The sequence below is a fragment of the Hyalella azteca genome, unplaced genomic scaffold (assembly GCF_000764305.2).
Source record: "Hyalella azteca isolate HAZT.00-mixed unplaced genomic scaffold, Hazt_2.0.2 contig1796, whole genome shotgun sequence".
NCBI classification, from domain to species: Eukaryota; Metazoa; Arthropoda; class Malacostraca; order Amphipoda; family Hyalellidae; genus Hyalella; species Hyalella azteca.
The window spans coordinates 51620-79533 of NW_025932096.1; the positions used below are offsets into that span (position 1 = coordinate 51620).

At 37.6% G+C, this 27914-nt stretch overlaps 1 protein-coding gene across 1 annotated transcript in view; it reads right to left on the minus strand.

Moving 5' to 3' along the window:
- Positions 1-27914, minus strand: part of LOC108678930 (acetylcholine receptor subunit alpha-type acr-16) — a 70354-nt gene that overhangs the window by 37877 nt on the left and 4563 nt on the right. Inside the window, exon 2 of the mRNA XM_018167423.2 lies at positions 687-826. Within this exon, the coding sequence (XP_018022912.1) occupies positions 687-826 (140 nt within the window). The remainder of the gene's footprint in view (positions 1-686; positions 827-27914) is intronic.

A 27914-nucleotide genomic window follows, 5' to 3' on the forward strand; every position in this document is an offset into this window, starting at 1 on the left:
TTTAGTTTGTCACGCAAGTGTCAGGTTATCTGGAAGCGAATTTTAGGCTGGAATCAACCATGAATGACTCTTTTTTTTACAATGGCGAAGGTATCGAACGCCAAAGTCTACAAATTTGTGTTCAGAGAATAACGTCATTTCGATGTCAGCGGTCGAGTTTATTTGTAATGCAAGTCTTGAACGTTCGAACGGTGTCGCAAAGATCAAACTTAACTAAAGTCTTTGTCCATTTCTCGAGTCGGTATTTCGTCTTTCTTCTATCCCGACCTTCGAGTTTGAGAGTTTATTGAAGAAATGTGTCTTTGATACGTCGGTGGTGAACAGAATTAATCATGAATAACAGTCATTTACTCTGTTTTCTAGTGAAGAGTGACTCGAAAAAATTGGTCTCACCTTTGATTCAAGATTCGATAATCCGCTACACATCAACGATATCGAGTCAAAACGTCACCCGTCCTTTTTAAAACTCTGTAAAATCTTTAATAAAATCCATTTACCTCGTAAAAACAGTCGAGGTCAATTTGGCCACAATTTTTTTCGATAAAATATTCAAAAACAAATATAGAAACTGCAATCAAGAGTGACCATATTTTCTAGAGTCACCCCACACTAAAGTCAGTTCTGGTCACGTTGGTACGTCGCTTGTTATTGGTCGAGATTTGGGTGGGAGTAGCGGAGAGACGTACCACGTCTATAATCTGTTGGAGGGTTATGCCGAAGGACACCTGTACGGGTTCACTTTCGTTGGCTACAGGTCGCTCCAGCGGGTTGTAGTTGCCGAGCAGGTCGCTCAGCAATCGCCTCTCGTGCTGACCGGCATTTGCACCTGCAACGGAAGAAGGAAAGATTCAGTTTTAAACAATGAAAAATGAAAAGTTTAATTCAATATTAGGAGCTAAAATAAATTTAAATAATATGTTTCTGATTATAGCATCGGATGATTAACGAATTTCCAGAAAACCTGTTTTTCCGTCCACCTTAGTACGCAATTCATTGAAAGTTGCCGTAAGAAAAATGACGTTGATAAAAAAAATTATACCAAGAATTGATAATCCGCAATATCGTTAAAGTTAATATCAATCAATCATTGAAGGCAGTGGTAAATTTAAATAGCTAGTTTGAAGCCGAGCTCAGGAATCACTTATAAGTATTCCATCCAGAGGACTCATCATAGTAAATTAAATGTTAGGACTAAACTCCGTAGAGTTTTTAGCACATTTTTCCAGGGGGCGAATTTCATGTGAATACTTACCGCTGCTGTTTCGATAATATTTATTTTTAAAAACTTTGATATTCTGGGGTGAGCGTTAGAGGTTACGTCATGACCAGCTTTCACCGACTAGTAGCATTGCAGAATTTCGCAGTCAGCTGGGACTCGTAGCCGTAACTAACTGTTCTTATCGTAGGGAACTTAACTACTCTGCTACCCTGCCTGACGAACCAAAATTCCTCACAACGCAATTGTATAGGTAAGAGTTTTAAATTAAAACTGAACATTCAATTCAATAAGGGATTTTGAAAATTTGAAAACACTCTATGAAAAAATTAATTCAGGACAAAAGTGAAATTAAACACTGAAACAAATTCTCATATGTCACCAATAATTAAGGAAACTTGTGTCATTTGTAAAATTTTTGAGTTAACAGAATGGAGAAATTAATAGCGTGTATTCGCACATTCATGCCGGGCGAGCAGAGCTCTGATGCCTAATGAATGCATGTGGAACGTAGCCGCTGATGCTTGATGATGATACATCACTGCCAAGTTTCGTGCTCAGACGCATCATGCGCGTAAAGCAATTACGATCCTGATTTATTTGATGATTATTGCGTCATTATTACAAACTTTTATGATTTATATTCTACCAAAACTAATTTGACGATTCTATCAATTTGAATCAAATATTACATTCACATCTGGTTTTGAAACTAATTTGGATATAGCGATTTGGATATAGACGAATCATGCGCGTAAAGCAAATACGATCCTGATTTATTTGATGATTATGGCAACATTATTACAAAGTATTATGATATATAATTCTACCGAAAATACTTTGACAATTCTATCATTTTTAATCAAAATATTTCATTCACACCTGGTTTAAAAACTAATTTAGAAATAGAGCATCTTCAGCTAAAGACTGAGTTGTAACTGAACATTGGGAACTTAGTTTCTTAATGCATGCAGAAGCAATAGAAACTATCTATCCCTTGTTCGAATTAGTATATTGTTCATTGCAACTTGTATATAATCGCTAAAACCCTTTACAACAATCATTTTCATTCTCATTTAGTTTTAGTTACCAAAAGATACTCACGAATTTGATCTGTGTTACACTTTCTAATATGGTCACTTTTCTATGTGAAATGAAAAATAAAAAAAACAATGAAAAGTTACCCTTTCAACTTTAGTATCAATACATTTTTGCCTAATTCCAAAAGGGCTAAAATTTATAAATAATCTTAACAGTTGGAATGATTTTGATTGAACGTCCGCACATAACATGATATCACCTTTTAATAAAAATACCTACTAATTCAAGCTTGTAATATAAAGAATTAAACTCACATTGGAAATCATAACCACAGTCTCGAAAGCGGCGACTATATGTCTTATTTTGTCACCAGTTTAGCTGCTCCTGCGGAATGACTAAGAAGCACTCTAAGAAATGTGAGAACTTTTGTCCGAATACCGATGCACTTTTTACCCTGGTGTAGGTCGTCATCCTGATCAAGTTGGGCCACGACGTATCAATATTAATGCGCAAATATTATTTCACAGGTTGGAACATATGACGCGTTTATTTCTACCACTGTACCCCGAATATAGCGCTAAGCGTGCAGCTGCTGCTGTTCCACTTGCGACGGACATTGCCAAATTGAAACGTGAAAATACAATTTAAAATTGCAAAACATTCGTCATGATTTCAATAAAAACTTACCCAACATAAGCGCGGAAACAAGTTGCTTAAATTAATATAAGTCTCTTTAATTTTATTGATAAAGCGAGACTAGAACTGGAGCAATTTATGCTATGTTTTCCAATAACTTATGTGCACTAAAACTGAAATAAATTGCTGAAGATTGCAAATCTACAACAGTTCCGTTGTTTTTATCATGACTTAAGGAACAGATATTGCCGTAAGTAGACTGCACGGGAAATTTACTCTTTAGAACGCAAGATAAAATTTAATTTTCCATAAATCTGTAATCAAAAATTTGTATGCTTCATTGAGGAGCTTGCGATCAGAACTTTTTTAATATAGTTAACTTCATGAAATCATCCAGCCTCGATAAAATCAGTTCAGTCCAGTAAACGTGAATTTATTTTTTATTTAATTTTATCTATACAGGTGTAACTTCTTCACATATTTACGGACCTTGTATCTATGGGCATCTCCGCGCAACTCCACACGACAGAAAAGCCACAATAATGCAAATCAAGCCACACAGCCACAGCAGCACAGCCACAGCAAGCTCCAAAACATGGTCGCTCTACCGTTGCGAAAGAAAAGTAAAATTGAATCACATTTGCATGAGAGATGATGGAAACATTACCGAGCAAACCATGATCAAATCATTAAGATGAAATTTGTGATCGATAGACAATTACAAATACTATGATCGATACGCAATGATTAATATTCTGGTTGATATACATGGGTGATTACTATGATAGCTAAGTGATGGAATGTCATTGAATAAATAATTTAAGAATTACTCCTTCTGGGATTTCAGTTAGACTTTTTTTACGTTTTGTATATAACTGGCATCATAAAACTTTTCCAAGTCACATTATTTTCTATCTTTACATTAAAAAGAATAAGAACTCACGCTTTCAGTTACGCCGTCCAGAGATTGGAAGCACAAAATTATTCGGTTAACTATCGATAAAACCATAAGTTGTTAAGAACCATATTTGTTTACTGAAGGTTAGTGAATGTGATTAAATGGTTAAAGGGGTTAAATATTAACTCATTTAACTAGTGGTTAAAATAACTTGTCGAAGTCTTCATTGAAGAACAGGAATTTTGCTGGTTCTCGCAGCTTCCTTGTTCGTGAAGAACCGACAACAGGATCTGTTTTCTTCCTAATTGATCCTTAATAATCCTGTTCCTGAACCCTAAAGGATCTCTCCTCTCACATGAAGGATCAGCGAGGATTAAATAGAGAAGAAATTGAAGGACGAACTTACCGTAGTGAAACGCTAGACAAAAATAAAGTTCGATTGCAGAAAGTAAAAGAATCATTTCCCTAAAAAACACAAAATAAATTATGAAAACGATAATGTATCGTCCGATGCTTTTGACTACTTACTTACATTAGGTTGTAGAAGTAATTGTACATTATTAATTATTCCAAACTAACAGGTTATTGGCTTGATAATTCCTTCAATTTTGGAATCCTGTTTTCCCAAATCCCGTCATTCCCATATTCCCTGATCCCGTTATAAATAAAAAGGCTTATGTTTTCTAATTGAATAAAGACCTCTTCAAACTCACGTTTAGATGAACAATAGGACATCCATCAAACTCTCGTTTAAAAATATAAAAAAGATTGTTTAATTCTTTTTAATAATTAATAATTATGAAATAATTATTCCTATCATGCGATGTTCCAGCTGTATTATCATTCAAAAATTATTTGCGAGTACATATTCAAGTGGCATTCGTGCTGTATCGCAATATATATAAAATTCTTACACTGCCTTTCCTAAATTTGATGAAGAAGCTGCGCAAGCGGCCGTCGAAAGCGCCATCCAATATGGGAATCCCGATCCAAATCTGTGCTCTGTCTCAACAATAACGTTCGCATGGATAAGAAACGCAAGCATCGCTCGGGTCCAAGAATCACATCTGCAATCTGCAAATGAGACCAGGTTTGAGGTCCCCGAACGAGTCCCAAGCGTTGCATCCCGCTAGGATTTTTCAGCTCGAACGCTTTTACTGTGAAATGGCATCTCCTGAGACCGCCAGAGGAAGATGCTGTTGTCTATGATGTTATGTGAACGGTAGACACGATATTAAGACCATTATTATTGGGGGAAAGTACGCTCAGCATAAATTATATCATTACCATGGAGTAACAATATCAATAACATAAAAGATATTATGTTAGAGAGAATTGATCTATTAATCAAGATTTAGGTCTGCACTCTAATAAGTTTGGAACTATAAGCACGTCGCAAGTGATGATGTCGCTCGAAGTCATCCATCATAATATTTAAAAAAATCATGAGTAATCATTCAATAAATCAGAATGTTTAGCCGGATAATTTGATCACCATGCTTTCAGTCCTGTAAAATCAACAAATTTACATCAAAATGAATCGAGATAAACAAATAATGTTAAAACGTTTGAGGAAATGCACGTTAACAAGAGAAGATAATGTGAGCTGAAGGTATAATTGAAAATATATTTTCGTCTTGAAATAAACATTGATTTTAAAAATTTCGATCGCGTCATCTATACAAAATCGAACTTACCTATACTCTGATAACTTGGAAATGATTTTACAAAATTTGCATTAGCAAATACATATATCCTGATCATAGGCAGGACTCACAATTAATTCTTATTAGGTTTTAGGTTCTCAAGGTAAGAACGCTGCGAGGAAGTTTTCAAGGTTCTTAGGTTGGCTGCCTTCCAAGACTCTGAAGAACCAAAACGTTTTTTTACGTTACAAAGAATAAAAAACTAATGAAACAATATATTCATCCGAAATTAAACTTGACTTAGGCAAATAGCAGGTGGCTTTCGGCCATTTTTATTTAGCTCTGAAAAATCACGAAAACGTTAAATTTGATAAAAGAACGGTTTTGTTCTCATTAGAAAAAATTAGGCATCGGAGCTCTTTTAATCCTTTATTGAGTATTCATAAAAACACGCATTGAGTTTATATCCACAGAATAAAATAAAATAAAGTTGTCAAATTCGTAAGGGACACAATACATTAATAATAATAGTTAAATTTTGACAATTAAACTATAACAGCGTAAAATTTAAAACTAAATAATCCAATATACTGATGGATCGTTCAGCAGCAAAAAAAAAATACAAAACAAGGCATACATTTATAGAAAAAAGTAGTGCGCTCCAACGCAGAGTGATGCAGTGGAAACAGCACTATCCTGCAAATATGAAGCTGATTGCATCGCGGCAGTGGTGGAAGAAGCAACACTCCACTGCAAATGTGTAAGCTGATTGCATCGAGGCAGTGGTGGAAGAAGAAACACTCCACTGCAAATGTGTAGGCTGATTGCATCGAGGCAGTGGTGGAAGAAGAAGCACTCCACTGCAAATGTGTAAGCTGATTGCATCGCGGCAGTGCAGGCGCTGGATGGTGAGAGGTGGCGAGTGCTGCGAAGCCTTGGGTCGTCATCTTTAACGCAGGCTGTAACTCTCAGGACGCTCTCTCGCTGATCGCACTGTGCTCTCACGTGTGCTCTCACGTATGCTCTCACGTGTGCTCTCACGTATGCTCTCACGTGCGCTCTCATGAACTCTCAAGTGTGCATTCACGTGTTCTCATGTGTGCTCTCAAGTTTCTTTTCACGTAAGACTTGATTCACACACATTAGTGACCGGTTTCTGTGAAATCTGTCATCACATTCTCCGTTTTTGCATGTAGCTCCAATCGATCATGTCCTGTTCCAACAGTCGAAACATTTTTGGCTCAGCTTGCTGTGAAATAAAGCACATTTTGGATCTTAATAACTTGAAAATCTAGTTCAGCTTCACTCAGTTTCGCTAGATCTTACCACACCTGATCCATAAGAAGTGATCTTGCAGCTCTTGCCTGGTAATGATGACCTATGTTGTGCTGAAACAATGTGACCAACAACAAGTCTCAGTCGGGCTCCATGCGATCATTCAATTGCAAAAAAAAACATGCAATAAAGGTTCATGTTAAGGTGGAAATAATGTGGCCATAATGTTGAAAAATTTATTAATATTTGCGCATTATTAATGACTCTTTAATACCATTCTTCTTCTTGGGAACTAACATGGAGGGATGGAATATCAGCCCTGGCTGATCTTCCTGAGACTAATCACAATCGAGAATGTTTCATAAACTTCGCGTAAGTGAAAACTAGTGATGAAAGACAAACTATGATAAGTCTTCCTTGGATCAATATGTCGTAAAAAACGCCTCATTTTACACGTGGCATCAGTGGAATACTGATGCAGATATACTGGCCAGTGGAATACTGAGGCAGATATACTGGCATCAGTGGAATACTGATGCAGATATACTGGCATTAGTGCAATACTGAGGCAGATTAAGCACACATAGATTTTCGTGGAGGAGAAACGGCAAGATGCGGCGAAGGTAAGCCTACCAAGGGTCACGACGAAAGGCATTTGGGGTGGCCAGCCTCATCAAGTTTGCAGGAATCGCTTGCTCTATTTCGTCATGGCCGAGGCCCTGGGAATCTCTAAGGACTACTTACGGTCACTGAGGTTAGTGTGAGGTGAGAGCGCCAACGCTTGGAAGCAAACGCAGGGATCTTGGAAATTTTCAGCTAGGAAATACATAAAATATTTTGGTGGTAGTCTGGCTACGGATGCGTCGATGCTGCAGACCAGTCGTGGTTGGCATCTAAATGCTTGTCAAGTTTTTAGACCCGATCTGCTGAGTAAGTTCTCGGCTTTCGGGCTTTTACGTTAATAATAACACTGCAGTAAAAACCGGAATGATTACTGCATGCGGTTGAATTCTAATGCACTCTCCTCGAATGATTAAATTCAACGATGTTTGCTTCATGTTTCTGACCTCCATTTAGAACTATAATTAGAAAAAGACGAATACTAATAATTATCTTTCATATCTCAAAAAAATAATTTTGAAGATTTAATGAATATCGAAGTACGAATGAACTAAATTAGCATTTTTAGAGGATTTGAGGAGCAAAATCAGTAAAAACATATTTGATCAATATCGGGAACTAAATGAATAAAAATTATTGATAAAAAAGAGCGCCTAGAATCCACCGATTATATGGGGTTCATACAAAATTTATTTTCAAACAACTTGAAATCCACAAGCAATTTCGCAGCTCGACTCGCATTTTCCTAAAATTCAACCACGGCTCGCTCATTTTCTCAACAGCCTTCACGTAATTCCCGAATCGTTCTTCTCTAGTCGTCGGAATATTCATATTTTCAAGACAGCATTGCATCAAGCTAAAAGAAATATAACTCAGTACTCACTGCAGTGAGTGACAGAGAGCGCATTTTCTCGTCGACGAAAACTTGAAGTCACGGACGGACAGACGGACGGACATGACTAGCACAATAGTGCATTTTTTCCATAAATGAGAAAAAGCGCTAAAAAGCCGGATTCAAAAGAAGCGATGGCTTTCTGCCCCTTGGCGTTGCCGTATCCAGGCTGCATGGCTGAGGGAGTATTCAGATCCGCATGGCTGCTGCAGATAATTTCGGGAAGAGGTTTTGTGGGGTCGTAAGTACCGCAGTCCTCTGCAAAAGTCAAGGAACCTTAAATAAGTTAACAGAGATCCGTGCTCCTTCTTGTTGGCTTGTCGCATTGCCGAGACGACGGCCCTCTTTCCCTTCTTGTTTTTGAACTCTACGAGTATTTGAAGTTCTGTTGGCAATGATAGTTACACATGCTCAGAAAAGTTATTGGCGATCAAGTGGGTCTTTCTCGATTTTTCCAAAAAAAATGCTGGCATTCATAAATGTGATCATTATCGTTTTTAATTAGTAAGACGTACAAGTACAATTAGCTAACAGATTTGAAATAATTTTCTGTTTGAACTATTGCGTTTTCTGACACTGGACAGTTTACAAGCCTACGTTCTACGGTTCCCGAACATTTACTGCAGCGCTCGTCGCGCATCTTCAGCTACGAAACCAAAAAGTGTTGCATTTATGAATGACAAAGTCATCCACCAATATATCCGAGACAAGGATATCCTGCCACTTTTGCATGTTCAGCAGAAGAATCGTTCGTCAGAAGTACATCTGTGGCAGTGAAATCTTCGACCAACGATGCATGGAAACCGTTAGTCGGACACGCATCAGTCGTGATGCTCTCAGTGCCGGGTCATTTGCGGCACACGAGATGGACAGCTCACCGTGACCGACGATTGATTCTCGTGACATACGCGCTCTTCACGGCACCAGAAGCCGTGACGCCTCATCAACTGCCGAGCGACTTTTGCACTGTGGTAACATTTGCAATGTGCCAGCATTCAATGCCAACATTTTGCAATGTGGCAACATTTGAAATGTGCCAACATTCAATGCCAACATTTTGCAATGTGGCAACATTTGCAATGTGCCAGCATTCAATGCCAACATTTTGCAATGTGGCAACATTTGCAATGTGCCAACATTTTGCAATGTGGCAACATTTTGCAATGCCAACATTTTGCAGTGTGGCAACATTCAACTGGGGCTGAATGTTATTTGCAGTAATATATTCATGATATACGGGGATAATTTCTTGCCCACATCATGAAATAAAGGTGTTTACTCGAATGGTACTTGAAATAATTACCGTTGATACGCATCTAATCTAAGAGGATAAAAGCACGCATTGATGCAAGTGTTGAAAAAGTGGTTGGGTTGTGAATAAACAAACACCACACCAACCTCACCTAGGTTGACGTGATGCCTACCAACCTTCATGGCACTTATACTTATTCTATTAATAGTTTAATATATATTTAATGAGAAATCCTAACGTTAAATCCTGTTCTTCTGTCGACACTACAACACGAGCCATAAGGAGTAACAATTGACGTTGAAGGATACATCATTTAGCTTCAGAGCTTCGGTCACTATCTATCGATACAGTAATTGTCCTACAGGTAAACTCGTGGAAATATTGGTTTGATGGCTAGAAAAACCTTAACTATTTAATCTGAAATCACTTTACAACAGCAACTTCAATTTTTTAATAATTGATATGCTGCAGACTGTTTTTTTTATTGTTTACTATTACAGTCATTCCTGGATTGACAGTTTTATTTTTAAACGTGAAAAATGACTCAAAAATCACACATAACCGATTATGACAGTCACGCAAGTATCATATTTCTCACTTAAACTAATTTCTTAACAGTAAGTCAAATTTTTGGTCAACGGAAGGAGTAGAATCAGTGAATAAAATTCCATTCCAGCAGCTGTTGAAGAATGGCCAGTCTTCGTCGTCGACTGAAATCAATTTCGTCGAACAATGAAAGACTATCCGGATAGCCTTTTCTTCGTCGGATAGTCTTTTCATCGTCGGATAGTCTTTTTTTCTTCGTCGGATAGTCTTTTCTTCGTCGGATAGTCTTCGTCGGATAGTCTTTTCATCAGAGCAATGAACGCCTATCCGCTCTTCGAGCTTCGTCGGTGAATTGCACCACGTCCAATCGTCTCAGTTAAAGGATACAAATGGGCTGAATTAAATGGTATAAAGAAACATTTAAATAATAAGAGACTATTTGACCATGAAGTTTAAAGCAAATAAATCGACAATTTTCTGCAGATAAAAGTAGTAACTTTATGGCAATCGTGCTAGTTGTTTATTATATTTTCAAAAATTTCAACAAGAAAGGAACGAAGCAAGGCACTTTATCCGAGTGTATTCATATCATTCGTGTTCTTGAACTACAAACTAAACAAAAAGTTAAATTTAAAGATAATATCAAGTTAATTAATCATTTTTTAATCTAAAGAATTAAAATATACCAAACTTATTTGGCATTTACTTATATTGCGCTGATAAATGTTTCTATGACTTTCTTAAAGATCTACAATCTCGTAAATTATAAACACGTCCCTTACATATAAGAGCAAACAGACTTTATTAAACCATACCTTAACATTAAAAAAATCCTTCTAACGGCAAACAAACCCGAGCTTGTAGTCACAGGTAGAAGACTATCTCTGGAGGCAAATATTTCTGCAACTTTAGAATCGTTGTGAGCGCATGCGAGGCGTTAGGATACAAGGCGTTAGGATACAAGGCGTTAGGATCCAAAGCGTTAGGCTACAAGGCGTTAGGATACAAGGCGTTAGGATGCAAGGCATTAGGATACAATTATGCATGGCCACCGGAGTGTTAATGCCCGTATTACGGTCAGTTGAAAGTTGATAATGGAACGCGGAAATTCGCTTTTGAACCGCATGCATAACAAAATAGACATTAGAGGCATTCAGAATACGTAAGTTGAGTTTATATTACGGAGCCGTACGACGCTATTTACATTTCATTACAATTATACTGTCACTCCTTGGTTTAAACTTTTCGGCTAAATTTTGATCATTTATTCTTTAGTCTGGCTTAGAAGGTCGTGTTTATAAACATATTCTTATGCCATTGGCTTCAATTTTAGTTTGGCTGCTAAATATGGAAATTTGGACTAAAAAAATTTTGTACTAATAGTCAAAGTCTTGTAATATTCTTGCAATCTTTAATATTTAGTCATTATTTTTGTAACCGGTCTGATCATTTGCAGTTCAGCTGTTGCTGGGAATATTCTTCAAACTTTCAGTTTTCAGCACCGGCAATGCAGCGTTATTTATTCGAATAATATTAACGCCACGTAAAACACTATATAAGCACAATTTGATTTGAAAATACTTTATTATGCAACTCTATTAAAACATTAACGAACCGATCGGTACAGTTATTTCTTTGTCCTCTACAGTTGCAGGTATGAACTGCCGACCCTGATCTGCCCTAGTCCCGCTGTATGCTCTCTCCCTGACTGTGTTTGTACAGTTAAGGACCTGGCTGGTCCAAAAACTAATTATTTCAGAGCTCAATAAATTCAGTCTCATCATATAATTCTGGAGCAGCTAGATAATTTCTGACCGGCGAGGCAGTTTTAGGCCGTGAGTGATGGGTACTTTCAGAGCCCTCCTGCAACGGTTCGAAATACCGTTACCTAATGGTAGTATATACGCACTGCCCGGTGAGGGTAATTTGTATTCAATGGCTGGTAAAGCTAATATATTCGCAATGCCCGGTAATGGGAATTCGTTCGCAATGACTAGTATTAGTAGTTTGTAAGCAATGCCTGGTGAATTGTAATCAATTGTCCTTTTCGAATTATTGTCTTCAAGAACTCTATCCTATCGCATGATTACTCCTCGTTTACATCCAGGAGAAATTTCCTTCAAGAATCCTATCCTATCGTTTGATCGAGTGGCTTAGGTAGCTGCGGCCGGTAAATTCACCCTTACTGCTCTTCCGGCTTCCAGAAGTTGAAGGAAATTCGCTTAACCTCAGAACGGCTGAGACAAACTCGATTTGCGTCTGCAAGACCATCGAAAAGGCTCCATAATTTGAGATGACAGCCTTCAGATCGAAATAGAACCTATAGATAACCTAATGTTCTCCTTATAGAACATTCAAGAAAATCTTGGAGAGTTCTCATTGGAACATGCAACGTGGTCCTTTGTGACCCGTGCTTTCAAAATTCACATATGAAATGAGATGAATCGCATACATTGGCCATTTCTTTTATTTATTTCTAACACTTTATTATAATCTATATTATTTTTTTCTTTTTATTATATATATATATTTATTATTATATAATATTTGATTGGGGTGTTTAAATACATGTGTCACCTCTTCACGAATATCTTTTTCTCTAAAATTATGCTTGAATATCCAAGATATTTCCAGGAATTAAATTTGCGGTCATCTCTGCCATCAGGTTTCCGTCAGCCAGATCTCATGTGTTCACTTCCGTGAACAAGGAACGCAAGTAAAAATCTGGGGGCGAAATGTCCACGTCTAACCATCGTCTTATTCGTGAGACGACCGAGGTTCCTTTATTTACCTTCACGTCTAAATGTATTCTGTGCAGGAATCAACGCATAAATATTTTAGTTCACGCCCAGTCTCACTTTATGATCAGTTAAAAATACTCTTTCGCAACAAAATCATTAGAACGCATAACAACAAAATAACATGTCTTTCAAGTATAATATAACAAGGAAATAAAACATATATTTAAACATTCACGTGAATGTTGTAGGATTCACGCACGAAACCGACATGTGTTCATTGCTACCTAAAACCTCCGAAAGAAAAATACTCCTCGCCCTCATTGACTATAATTAGAGAAACTTCTCAGCCCGTGCCCAAAAACTTCACAGTTATCGACGCTTGTAAGTTTTTTCGGCTCGGCGTGAATGTAAACTGAGTTTGGGCTCCTAGGAATACTTTCATCTCATCCAGTGAATGCCCCAACACTCCTGAGAGTTCGCTCATTAAGAATACACGTTATTGCGTCTCTTGCTGCGAATCACGTGAATAAACAAAATAAAATTAGATTATTTCGAGGAGCTTTGCTCGTTTCCCTCAAGTTTTTATCGTTAGAGCTCTGTGGTGGCAATGAGCGAGTATTTGGCATGTTGACTTCTCTTGTTACTAGAAGGCTAGAGTGCGTCAAAATATAACGCGCGAACCTCGTTCAACCTACTCAGAGAAGAAGCTTAGTATTGATTAACAAAATATAACTCAGTACTCACTGCAGTGAGTGACAGAGAGCGCATTTTCTCTTCGACGAAAACATGAAGTCACTGACGGAAAGACAGACGGACGGACATGACGAGCCTAATAGTGCATTTTTTCCATAAATGAGAAAATATGCTAAGAATAATAAATTAACTGAAAAGTTTTACGAATGAATTATTTCGTAATTATTAAACGTGTTTAAGAAGTACTACTGCATTGTTTTTGCCAAACAGCCAGTGGCTAGCCTCTTAAAACCAATAAATCTAAATTGCGAACAAAAAATAATACAACAATCATTCAAAATATTGCATTTAAAATTCGAAAACCCATTTTTTTAATGACGCACTGAAATTACTTTATATATTGCTTTACATATAATTACTTTATTACTTTATACAGGTTCATCCTCTTAGGTTTCAGCATGATAAAAAATAATTTGACTTAGACTAGGTTCGTTTTAAATTATAATGTAACTAAAACGCCTCAAAAATATTTAGTTTCATATTATTAAGAACTATAAACCATCGCCAGATGAGGCAGTAAATAAATGATGAAATATCGTCCAATACTTTAAAGCTTTCACACATCAGGTTAGAATTTACATACTCGTGGTCACTCCCAAAGTTAAATACTATTCGAAAAATGTGTCTAGTCATATCTTCCTTTAATTTCATAAACCACAACGAAATATTTTCTGAAAGATTTAACGACAGGAACATTGGCATCTTATGTACAGCGCTTAATTGTACCTTGTTTCCTTTAATTCCGTATCTTCCTTTAATTTCAGAAACCATAACGAAATATTTTCTGAAAGATTTAACGACAGGAACATTCGCATCTTATGTACAGTGCTTAATTGTACCTACCTTGCGACGATCGTTGCAGGGAAAATTGTTCAGTCCATTTGCTTTGTGACAAATTTTGGAGAATCTCAGTAGGATATCGACAAGCGATCTCTTGAGCGTTTCAAATTATCGGAAAACTCGCATCGGCCGAAATCCACAAGGCTTGTTTACGACGACAGTTTGGCACACTCTCTCCTGGCGCGGCTTCACCCGCACTAACTACTATGAACGAATACTAACGCAAAACCTATTGTATCGAATTAATTTCATGAAATAAACAAAAGCCAAAAGTGAGGAAATTCTTGGCATCAAGTAAATAGAAAAATTCTTTTGAAAGAGCGGCATCTGCCCAGCAATAACCTGAGATCTGGATCAATCATTCACGGTAAAGAGCGGCTTAAAACTTCAATGAACAAAATATACTATCAAGTTTCATTTATAAAACTCACGTTAAATGCTCTACGGTATCTAAAATTTAGTTTCTACCAATCAAGTCCGTAGTTTCTTCCTGATTACTTACTAGCGAACGTTTTTTGAAACTTTAAAATAATTTGCACCAAATATTTAACTATTGGCCACTAATATTTTTCCTTCTTAACTCCATAAACTTTATTCATAACTCCAAAGGCTTTATTCATAAGTGTCGCATCGAATGAATCAACTTAAAAGCACCAATGTCGGTGCGTTAAATTAAAACCTATAGATTTATTAACAAATCTTTTTTTGGCTGTCGTATATCACGAGCTTTATAAACAAAAAAAAACGGCAACAGGGCTTTAGGACGAATATTTCCGCAAACTTTGAAAGACCACGGAGATATTAAAAAAGACGTAGGAACCGTAAGCGTTTGCGAGGGCGACGAAGCGAGGCGGTCGAGCCAGCTCGCCGTCTTTAAAGTTAAATTAATGTCAGAGTGCAAGACTTCAAGAAGACGAACGAGCGTCGGCGTCGGTCAAATGTCCCAATGCATCACGACACAAGCGAGCTGCGGCATGGATACAATGGATTTAAAAACTCTGCCAGTACCACACGTAAGAATATGCTTTAATGATCCGCTGTCCATAAACTTGTTACTATATGCTCCATATGCTCCATAGTCCACAAACTTGTTAAATTGTTTGATGATTCGCTTTCCACAAAGTTGCAACTATGCTCTTTGCTCCACAGTCCACAAACTTGTCACTATATGCTCCATGCTCCACAGTCCTCCAACTTGTTACTATATGCTCCATGCTCTACAGTCCACAAACTTGTTACATAGTTTGATGATTCACTTTCCACAGAGTTGCAACTATGCACCACGCTCCACAGTCCACAAACTTGCTACATTGTTTGATGATCCGCTGTCCACAAAGTTGCAACTATGCTCCATGCTCCACAGTCCACAAACTTGTTACTACATGCTCCGCAGTCCGCAAACTTGCTACTATGCCTCAATCCTCCGCAGTCCGCAAACTTTGCTACTATGCCTCAATCCTCTGTAATCCGCATCGTGCTATTATGCTTTGCTACTATGCCTCAATCCTCTGTAATCCGCATCGTGCTATTATGCTTCCATGCTCCGCAGTCCGCAGCCTTACCACTTTACTGCCATGCTAGGGCACGCCATCCACGTAAGGTCCTACGGATTTGTATTTGTTGCCACATTCACATTTATTTTAGCCAAAAGTTGTGCGATGCTTGGATATTGGTTTATTAAATACCCGCGTAGATTTATAGTTCGTCAAATTCCCAAGTTTGTTTTTTCCTTTGTTTTGCTGTACGGAATATTGCCCCGCAGTTTTACAGAAGATGAAGGAAACAAACGAAGAGTGAACACTAATTTCCTTTCCATTGCCCTGCCTGGCACGATGAGATGGCCTTCTTAATTCTAGCTAGGACACCAAATCCATGCCAAAATTGACAATAATTGACTTTAAAATACTATCCCAGATGAAAGTTCAGTGAAACTTGCTGAAAAATTAAATAAAAAATTGCATTTTTACGTGATGAACACAACTTATAAACCCGACAGAAAAACACTTGCAATAATGTGTAAGTGCTGTAAAGTGGCGTGAGACTAGTTGAATTACTTCGGCTACTCGACTTTCGTTTCCCGCTCCAAATGACAAGAAAAAATTCTCTACATTTGATTTATGTTTAGGTTTATGATAGGCTTGCGGGAAAGCGGCACTTCACGTTACCAAGTAGCTAATTTAATTAGTCAATGAATGTTCAAAAATAAGGAAGCAAATACTATCATTTAGTCAAGATTGAATCAGGGGAGACAAATGCTAGGAGATTAATTTAATAATGAAGGCTAAGTATTCAAAATCAGCTAAGAAAATAGGTTTCACGAACAACAAGAATATATCAAAATCAAATATGAACAAGAAAATGTGGCTCGGCATGGACCAACATTAACGTTGCTGGCGCTTGTTCGATACGAAGTTACATGTTGGTAAAGCGGCAGTCCGCACGAAGGAAGTTACACGAATTGGAGGCAAAGAAGCTAACGAGGGAGCGTTCTGATGGAGGCGGCCACGCTGGGACTAGTTTTGATCCAACGCCCGCCAACAAGTTACAGCCTCTTACCGCGCAGGTCGCAGGTAAGAAAGTAGACCTGAACTTAACGAACGAAGTCCAGGTGTCAGGTGACGTACAGCACCGGTAGTGGCGCCATCATTGAGGTTGGTTCTTTAGGGAGAACCTCCTAGCAGCTGCCCCCCCGTCTATGGCCGACGACAGAGGTGAAGCGATTTATCAAGATCTTGGTTTGGCATCAATGGCGGACAGCAGCGTCGTAAGTGAATGTAAAGGAATTTTATTTTATTAACAGACCACCAAGCAATTACCTTTAGGTGGTCCGCTGAGTATAGATTGATGATAGAACTTCAGCTGCGGGTTATGCGTTGGAATGAAGAAAAAGCGCGATCTACAATTGGCTGAAAGTCGGGCCGCAACAATAGTCCCTTCATGGGAGTATATATCAGCAATGAATTGTCACAATTTAACATGGGATCTTTCGATGATTCTTTCAAAAAAAAACCAAGTAAAAAATAAACTTCCAACAAAAAAAAAAAAAGCCAACCTTCCGCAAAACAAAAAAAAAATCCGCTCCCTCTATGCATACAAAAAATAAACACAGAAGAACCCCGACTATATGGCAAATGTCCCGACCGAGTCTCGTCACGGAACAAATCTTGACGCTAAGTCGCGAGGAACGATACAGGAAATTCTGTCGCTGGCGTCCGAAGAGAGGCGGAAGAAAGTCACGCTCGTGATCTGGATAGAAGGTCCCTAATATGATCGTGCGTGGGTATCCGAGAGAGAAAAGGACTGTCTCGTACATCTGTCGTTGCGGCCCGTTCGCAATCCCGCTGAGGGTTGACAGAGTCTGATCTAAATGCTGTATATACAGCATTTGTACAGGGCTAGGAGCCAAGCTGCTGTCTCTGCAAGATAGAGCAATGGTTCGATCTTTCCAAGAAAGATAGAATCTAGATACTAGATTGGCTTGATTGAAAACTACAATATGAAGACGTGTAATATAAATGGAGGAAGTTCACTAAGTACACGAACAATTGAAGCTTTATCGCTCATCGGAAAAATAACTGTTTGCGACTACCTTACCTTAATAGAACTACAACAATCGAAACACTGCAAAATTTGAATGTCTGAGAGCGAACCATAACTCTAATAGCAAAATAACCAGTGATTTAAGGAAAATTTGTGTCCGAAACGTTATCAATTAACGACTGTTTTCGCGAATGGGAGACACAGTTAGAGCTCGGATCACCAATAACGATGTCCAAAGAAAACCAAGCGCTCTAATATTGCTTTCCTACGCGTCAACAAACCATTAATCTTGAGGCCATCTAACGTCCAGGAACGACAGTTAATGTAGATTTCTTTAGTTTATTCTAGGATATAATCCTGCCGATTTTAAGGTTCTGAAGTTAGCAACGATTTTTGGTGGGCTGGAAAGGAAAGATAACTCAAAATTTGTCATATTTGATAACTGGCTAACATTTGATTATAGAATATCTTTGGAGTTAGTGGAAAGAAGGATGCTACTGAAGCTAAATTAAAATCGTCCTCGGAGGGTAAACGATCTGCGCGTCAGAGTATATAGTGTGAAGTCGCCGTGCTACTCCGCTTATCACAGTGAAGAGAGTTGTGCACTCAACTGTGATGAGCTGCATTGTGCTCATTTCTAAAATAGTATTGTACTCTGTTTATCCTAACTGTTGTCCATGAAATGTAATTAGGACCTTAATTGTTCAGCGTTTGTGATACCATTATTTTCATGGTTCTGTTGTCGGGTTGTGTTTTCTGTCACAGCCCTCAATTGTATAAATGCCGAATAGTTAATGGCAATTTAATTGACTCTAGGATGAGATTGTTAGTATCCTAACTGATAGTGATCAAAAGGAATCATGAGGCACAGTGTTATGATTAACTGAGTACTTATTTGAGCGTATGAGTTTTATTAAGTTGGAGCATGAGTTTTAACGCGTATCCTTCTCGAAGCTCTTTGCGAGGTACACAGCATTGTAAACAGAGCTCAGTTGACGCCACCAGCCCGTGAGACAAGTCTCACCTGACACTGTATAGCTTCGGTGATGACATTGCGATATTGGCTCATAATGCCATTGGTCACTTCATTCGGTCAGGTATTTAGTTACGATACATCGATTCATGAGAAATACATCTTTATGTGTAATATTTCATGTGTATCTCATTTTTCAATTATGTTCTGATTATTCACTGGAAATGAATCTTTACTCATGTAAGCCTCTTACTCAATGATTAAATTTTGTTTTTGTTGCTCTATTAGACTCTGCAATCTAGAACTGAATTGTAACAACGAAGGTGGTGCATGTGGCATGTAAGAATGACTCTTACAACGAGCGCAGCACTGCACTATGTTGGAGCGAGTACGCCTCTGTTATGCTCTGCATCAATAAGTTTTAGACTTGTATAATCTTCAAGATATTCAAGATAATCTTCAAGATATAATAGTTTTCAATTCAAGATAGAATCTTTGAAAGTGGATTACTTTCACAAGAATTTCATTTACGTTCAGGATAAGGAAAAATTGCATTTTTCAAATACTTCGCCCTAAATGTACCAACACTAAACCAATTAGTGACAATAAGAGATATATGCGCTTAGTATTCAGCACATTATTCACTTTTTGCTTTGATAGAGCAAATCAAACCTTTCAGAATTCATACAATGCAGTAGCATTCTACAAGGAAAACTCACCTTACGCGATAATAGGTCAATTAACTGGTTTATTTTACACATTAATTTTTTGAAGAAATTACAATTGATGAAATTTGTATTTATTTTTATTTTCCGCTGGTCTTTGTCCTTTGATTATAAGCCAATACGAAGTGGTAAGCTGAGTGATATTTTTCTCTTGATTTCAATCTATAATAGACGAACCCTATTTCTTTCTAATAATTTCTGGTCATGGTTGCCACTCGCAAGAAGCCATCTTTTCAGATTTTCCCTTAGAGTAAAGGGACTGTAAAGTGGTCTATTTTCGCGTATTTTCGGTGGTTCCCGGACGGAAGCCCTTGTCGTTATGAGACAAAGGGTGCCGCAACAGGTCGTCCTTTTGACTCTAATCTGGCCCACAGGTGGATACTTCAGGGGACACTCAACTATAAACCTGTTACGAATTTTGTGTTAAGCTTCTTGTGTTCAGTTCCCTAAAATGAACTTTACTTTATTTATTTATACTTTATTTTATGTTAATCTAATCTTCTTGTGTTAAGTTTCCTGAAATGAACTAGACTTCATCTATTTATATTTTATTTTGTGTTAAGCTTCTTAAAGTATTTTGTGCATGCATTATTTCGATCGCATCCGAAATTGATCAAGTTTCTAGAAGAAAATTCAATTTAGGAGTGACAGAGTTTCATTTAAGTGTATGCCTCATGTCTATAAGTCTTGCTATACATCGTGAGAATACATCGTGTAGTCCTACGAGAATGCACTGTAGTGAAAATACGCCATTCCATAGTACGAATAACTTATTTATTTTCGCAAAGAGGTGAATTTTTTTAGATTTTAATGTGGGAATACAATTTGAACTCAAGTCACGAGCTGCCAAGAATATTTTATACCCGTTCATTTTACTCCAAAACAATAAAATTCCATCACATATAAAAATATTTGTTAGAAAAGCCTTTGAATTGAACAAGCAAGTATGATTAAGGTGTGACGTTAAAAATTAACTCGGAAAATTTTTCTCCGAAGTTTTATGATTGGAAACCTTTTTGCTGTTAATTTTCAATATTAATGGAGCTCACTTTATGCACGTGTCATTCCGCCAGAATTTATCGAATAAATAAAAAGCGTGGAGCAGCTTTGACGTTCTGAAGAGAGCCTTACGTCGACAAGAACTCATTTCTATGTTCATATCAATCGATGTCGATCAGTTATTTCGAACAAATGTGTATGGGATAATTCAGGAGATTATGTCTATATACACTTTTTGAGAGCAAAACTTCCACCACTTTTGTTAACTGTAGGAATAATTGAACTTAAAAAGAATTCATGCAAGTCTAGCTGCTAAACCTCATTAATGATCATAAGCTGAGATAGCGAAACAGGTCTGGTAGAAAATATTTATTTTTAATCGTTATTATACTGCTAAGGTTTAATACATCGCATCCGCCAGGTGAGCAGTGACTCAGAATAATGCGTTAATAATTTTTTAATTTAAGTTAAATGCTACACATTGTACAGTATGCACTGAAAGAGGATTAAAGATTTAAAGTAGATAATAGTTGCTTGGAAATTGCGTATTATAAAGTTAATGCTTAGTTTTTCGCCTCGTATAAATTTACTACTCAGGCGTGACATATCATACTAGAACTAATTATTTATAATAATAGAAATAATAGTTCGTTTGCAAACGCTAGAATTCAGGGCATGATTCGAGCGAGCGTCGGTGGTGCGAGACGTCGTCCGTGATCTGGCAACACCCGAGGCTGCAATGCTGCTTAAAGCTGCCAGACCTGCTGCCCCAAAACCGGTTCACTGTAGGCAAGTCCACGATACAGGTCCACGGCAGGCAAGTCCACAACACAGGTTCACGGCAGACAAGTCCACGACACAGGTTCACGGCAGGCAAGTCCACAAGACAGGTTCACGGCAGGCAAGTCCACGACACAGGTTCACAGCAGGCAAGTCCACGACACAGGTTCACGGCATGCAAGTCCACAACACAGGTTCACGGCATGCAAGTCCACGACACAGGTTCACGGCATGCAAAACCACAACACAGGTTCACGGCAGGCAAGTCCACGACACAATTTCACGGCATACAAGTCCACGACAGGTCCAAAACTGAACAGGTATTGTATAACAATAAAATGGATCGAGCATGTGGACTCGTACATTTGCCGAACGTAGGAGGCAAACATTTTTAGATATCATATCATCACAGTTTTTTATAAAACTTTTATCAAGCCGACAAAAAAACTGTAATTTATTTTCAACAAAGATTTATCATAACAGTAGCCATATATCAGCCAAATTAATCATTTTTAAAGCTTTTTCGTGGTATTTGTAACTTTTGAATAGATTCCTCAACTTTATTCCAATATATCTTTATTCTTTTTGATAGGTCTTGATATCTATGGCCCAGATCTGTAATCGAGTCCGGGTTCAGTGAATAATGTTAGGCTGTCCCCGTCCACACTGAATGCTGAATTCCAGTCAGTTTTAGTGCTGCGTTAGAGATCGTAAAAAATTTGACCTTCGCTGGAAAAAAAATTTACTGCGGAATTTTCCATACATAAACTTGCAGAGACAGGCCAGCGCCCAGTAGCGTCAGCATTTTCCATGCATTTTACTTGACTTCATTTGCATATCTGACGGGATAATACGAACTATATTATTTCGAACAAAAATAAACTATTATGAGATTTTCCCAGTTTTTATGTATAAAATCTCAAATGTAAAGGTCACACAGCTCTGACCCTGTCTCTTATACACATCTAGATGTGTATAAGAGACNTGATTGGGTAAACTTTCTTTTCAACTTGAAATTGAAATGAGGGAATTGGCTTCGAGAGTAAAATATAATGTCATAGTAATATAAGTTTTATATAGGTTCATCCAGCAATTGTTAGTGCGCTATTAAAATTCAATGCCGTCGTAATTTGTTCACAAGTCATAAAACTGTATTTCATGTATTAAAAAAAGCCAGAATGACGCAATCACTATCAGTAATTTAGCCTCTCCTGTTATCTTCCGATTTCTATACAATTAAAATTTCAGTAAAAGTGAAAACATTTATTATATATTAAGCTGAGAATAATGAATGAGAATAATTAGATTGATAAACTGCGTATGGTGACTCGACCGTTCAGGGCGGAGCCTCGAACAAAGGAGCTATCCGCGTCCGAGTTTCAGGAGCTCAGTGCGGAATGAGGTCACGCGGTGTAGCTCCAGCTTGGGATTTTGCTGACATCGCAACGGACTTTAGGCGCAAAATCTGCGTGCTTCGCGATGCGGAATTCACGAGAGAATCTTCATAGGGAGACTAAATTTCAGCGGTTGTGGTATAAGGTTGCGGTTGAGGAGAGGGGTGATATTTTACAGGCCTGATGCAGATGTTTGTGCAGGTAAAAAATTAGACGGCAGGTAAAATATTCTGATGTTCCGATACAATGAAATAAACAATTTTGTTGAAGATAATGGTTTTCACTTATAAGTATGGGTCGAAGGTTGAAACTTGAATAGGTTGTAATTTAGGACTACCGCTTGTGTTAAAAATTTAGCGTTACTTGTAGCACTGTTATAGCACTGTTATATATTTATATGTAATACTTATATACATATAAGTATACTAAATGTATAAGTATAAGTATATAAGTGTACTATATGTCATATATAGTAAACTTATTTCAACATATCGCCTGACACGCACGCTGCATATTTGAGACACCACCGTAAAGTCCACGGAGTTTATTCCCAACATTTCATTACCTCCCTCAGCATCACCGTAACACTGTTCCCTATACGCTCATCCGAAATAGCAGAATACACTAATACGAAATGTTCTTAGCTGCTTTTGCTGTATCAAACGTTATGTTTTCCTTCCACATGATCACAATAAAGTTCGGTTTCTAGACTCAAACATGGATGAGAGCAGCAAATGAGACGAGGAATCTGCATTATTTTTCCGAGAGTGAAGGACAGAGAGCCAGGGTGTCGAGGGTCCAAGCCTCGTTAAGGGCGCTCTTGAGGGCTCCTGAGGGCAGGGCTAAATATCCCTGTGTACCTGCTTAGCGCCAAGGGCTGCGTGATTGTCGCTACACAAGCAAAATAAAGCTTGAAATTAAAATTTTTGGAAATTTAACTCACATCTAGTTTATTCTGCAAGCTAGCTACCCTGAAATATCATTATTGAAAGAAGACACCGTTTTTAGTTGCGACCCGTTAGAAATTTTCATTTCTCAAACTTTTATTTCATTTTAAGCAATTTGATTTTATTTCATGGATGAACTCAGTCTAAAAATATTGAAAAATTGTTTCGAAATAATTGCGAGTCTTCGAGTAAACTGCAATAATTATATATTGCGCAATAAAAAAAATAAGCTTCTTCCTTAACTAGTCGACTGATTCATAGCAATCTCAACATATATAGGAAATAAGAACACAATTGTGTAAGTATCACTTCCAAATTTAAGGAAGTTATACCTGTTTTCAATATTTCAATGGAATCAATTTCCATCCAAACGACGCGTTCACGCGAGGTTGGAACTTTATCACCATATTTATCGCAGTTCATTGCAATGCTCGGCCCATGACATTAAAACCAGAGCAGCAAAAGCTTAAGAAATAATTACCGAAATTATGCACAAGTCGCCCCGTGAATGTGACTAAAATCAACTTTCCAGAGGCTCTAACAGGAATTATGCCGATATTGAAAAACTTTTTTAAAATGTCCTATTGATTTGAGTTTGTTAATCTGTAATAATTTTACTGGTTATAGAGCATGAAAAAACTGACTGATGGTCGCATATACGTTATAGCCTGTTGTCAGATCACTGTTCATATTGGCTTAGTTCAAAATGATAGAAAATTCGCCGGCAATGTGTTTCTTCTGAGAGAACAACACAGAGAGTTCTGCCATTTAAAATGATTGTTCAGCTCAGATTTCGAAGAAATATAAAGAGAAACGGTTTATATACTTTAATTGATTAAAAAAAATTATATATAAAAGACTCGTTCGAAAAAACTCAAGGAGCCGAACATTCACTTCAATTATTAAGCAATAATATTGATAGTAAATGAGTGAATTTCCAGCTAAATTATTTTCATTAGCACATAATTTACACAATTTTTGTCTCATCGATCAATCCGCAACTAGATTTCGTTACTATCATAGCAATAGGACGAGTAAGTTCGTTGAACCGTATATTTATAATCTTTGAACTCCTTTTTATCGTGGCTATCAGTTCACCCCAATACGTTATATAGGATTACAATTTATACGACAACATCGTTAAAGCAATTAGACTAATACGTTCATCTGTTGCTTTCACTCTTTAAAACGAGATTACGAAAGTATGAATTCGTAATTTACTGAAATTGCACATAATTCAAAGGAACAAATTGATCAATCGATCTATACGAGAGTCAATATTCAAACACAAAAAGCCAATGACTTTCTCATTAGACGATTCAACTGAGAATTGTAAACTGATCTCGAGTTGACGCAATAAATGTTTGAGCGACATTTGGCAAACAGACGTATGGTATTCAAGCAGCAGTTAGCATACATCAAAACTTACAGTGTTTGACGTTTAAACAATAACCTTTGACGGACAGCACGACGCTGCGCACCGAACGGCTGCCAAACACAACAGAGTTACGCGTTCACTTTGATCCGACGGTGGAATTTATCGCAGATATGAGGCAGTAAGATTAGCTAAACTTGATCTACGAACGATAGTGGCACGTGTGTGAGTTCACATTTACGGTATTTTTGCAAAATTTTTCGCTTAGGTGATATATTTTTAGTTGCATTGCGATTTACGTTCAGAAGTGGCAGTCTAATGGACTTCATTTATGTAATTTTCCTTTACGAATTCATAATGTTCTAATATATTAGTTATTCAGCGACTATGAATCAAGTCAAATACTGAAAATAACATGAACTAATTAAAGAAGCTCCTTAGGTGACTTTATAGCATTTATCGCTATTTTGAGGGCGTAGAATATTTTTCACGTTAGTGGTTAAAAACTAAGCGCCGGAGTTGTTGCTTGTTTATGTTGCCCACCGCAGACTAAGTATTACAGTCAATGGTTCATGTATATAAACGATTGAGCTTTAGAAATAAATTATTCAGAACACACGTGACGAGATATCGCATGATGCCGTCATCACTGAAATATCGACAACTTTGTGAGCCAAAAGTCAGAGGATTAAATGGAACAGCCATTTATTTGAAAATCAAAGCATTTTATTTAAATAATTCACGTTGATAAAGAAAGAATTTATAAAAACGCATACCTGATGATTCGCGAGCAAAATACCATTTTTTTAGCTCAGTTAAAGACTCCTTATATATACTGCAGTGAACCGCTCCTCGGCCTCTTCTGCCTCGGGCTCGGCCGAGCAGGATAATTAAAGAGTCCTAAATTCAGTGAACCGCTCCTCAGCCTCGTCTGCCTCGGGCTCGGCCGAGCAGGATAAAGAGTCCTAAATGCAGTGAACCGCTCCTCAGCCTCTTCTGCCTCGGGCCCGGCCGAGCAGGATAAAGAGTCCTAAATGCAGTGAACCGCTCCTCAGCCTCTTCTGCCTCGGGCCCGGCCGAGCAGGATAAAGAGTCCTAAATGCAGTGAACCGCTCCTCAGCCTCTTCTGCCTCGGGCTCGGCCGAACAGGATAAAGAGTCCTAAATGCAGTGACCCGCTCCTCAGCCTCTTTTGCCTCGGGCTCGGCCGAGCAGAATAAAGAGTCCTAAATGCAGTGAACCGCTCCTCGGCCTCTTCTGCCTCGGGCTCGGCCGAGCAGGATAAAGAGTCTTGACGGCAAGCGGTACACTTGCCGCCCGATGTACGATGTCATAAAGACAGGAAAATGTAACGCAGTTCACAAGGAAAAAAAATCAACATTCCAGGCCGTCACTCGGAAGTAACAAATTCTGTCGAGGTTACAAGAAACTAACGCAAAAACGCTGGAAAGTTAGACAATTTTGCGGGCCTCGCTGCAGCGACTGAAGAACGTCCAGCAGCGGCAGGCAATTTAATGGAGCCTAAAAAATGAACAAAAAAATAAGATCCAAGAGCTGGATAATTCTGGCTTTTGACGATAAAGCGGATGGTATTCTTTCAAAATAATACAAAGGCTGAAGAAATAAATGAGTGATGTTTTCAGTAATAAAATTCAGGTGAAATAAAAATAAACGATAGAGGACGATATCAGTCGAGGCAAGCGCTTGACACGGATTAAAGTAAATACTCCTAAAAGACAAGCTGAATTTTAAGTTAACTTTTATTGTTTTCTAAATTTATCTATACAAATCCCAGAATAAATATAAATTTTTATTAATGTTATATTTCAGTTGTACTTGTCGATGGCATTGTAACGGGAGCTTGGAGGAATGATTTTATAGAGATGTAAAAATATTAGTATAATTAGTATAATTAGTATAGTAAACACGAGGTTCTTAGATGTAAATTAGTCAGGTTTATATTTCCCATAACCCCGAAGTTTATTTTTTACGGAAATTTTAAACGAACTTATTATATTATTACGAAAGTTATTTGATCAATTATTCAAACTGTCTTCGAAGAAAAATTAAAATGTGTTACAAGTTTATTTGGCGTTGACGCAGCACATAAATCAAATAAAAATCAGTCATTAAACATGCTGAAAAAAAATCGTAATTATAATGGCAACATTGATGCCTATCTGTATAAGCAGCCAAAATAATCTGTTGTTAATGAATTATTCTCAATATATAGCTCAGCACATTTCTGCAAAAAGGTCACAATTTCAACGACTGCTAATGGCGAGGTATTTATAACGACATCAGCATCGTTGCTGATAATCATTTTTTTATGCTGAAATAACTGAATTATCTGGGACGAACTATCCTCAGATATTTAAATTACCAGTCACGTCACCTCAAAAGTTCGAATGGTTCTCTCGTCACGCCGACCAATGATCGTAAACTGTAAGACATTTCCCTATTGGTTCAGTAAGCAAAGTTTGGGCTGGACGGGATTTTAAAAGCCAACGACAAGCTAAAGTTAATGTATCAATGAAAAACAACAAATTATGATAGTAATAAAACAGAACGGATAGTCTTCCAAAACGAATGCGATATAGGAAACTATTAAAAATCAGCAAATCGTATACTTGGAAGCAAATATAGCTGCAAATCGAACACGAGAGAGAGCTGTGACAAATCGAATGCGAATAGAGAGCTAGAGCTATGAGTTATGAGATAAAGCGCGTGATCCTAAATACAGAAAACAAAGAATAAATACCTAAGCATGACAAATCAATTATATGTTCACTAATATCACAGTATTTCATAATGCATTAGCATTC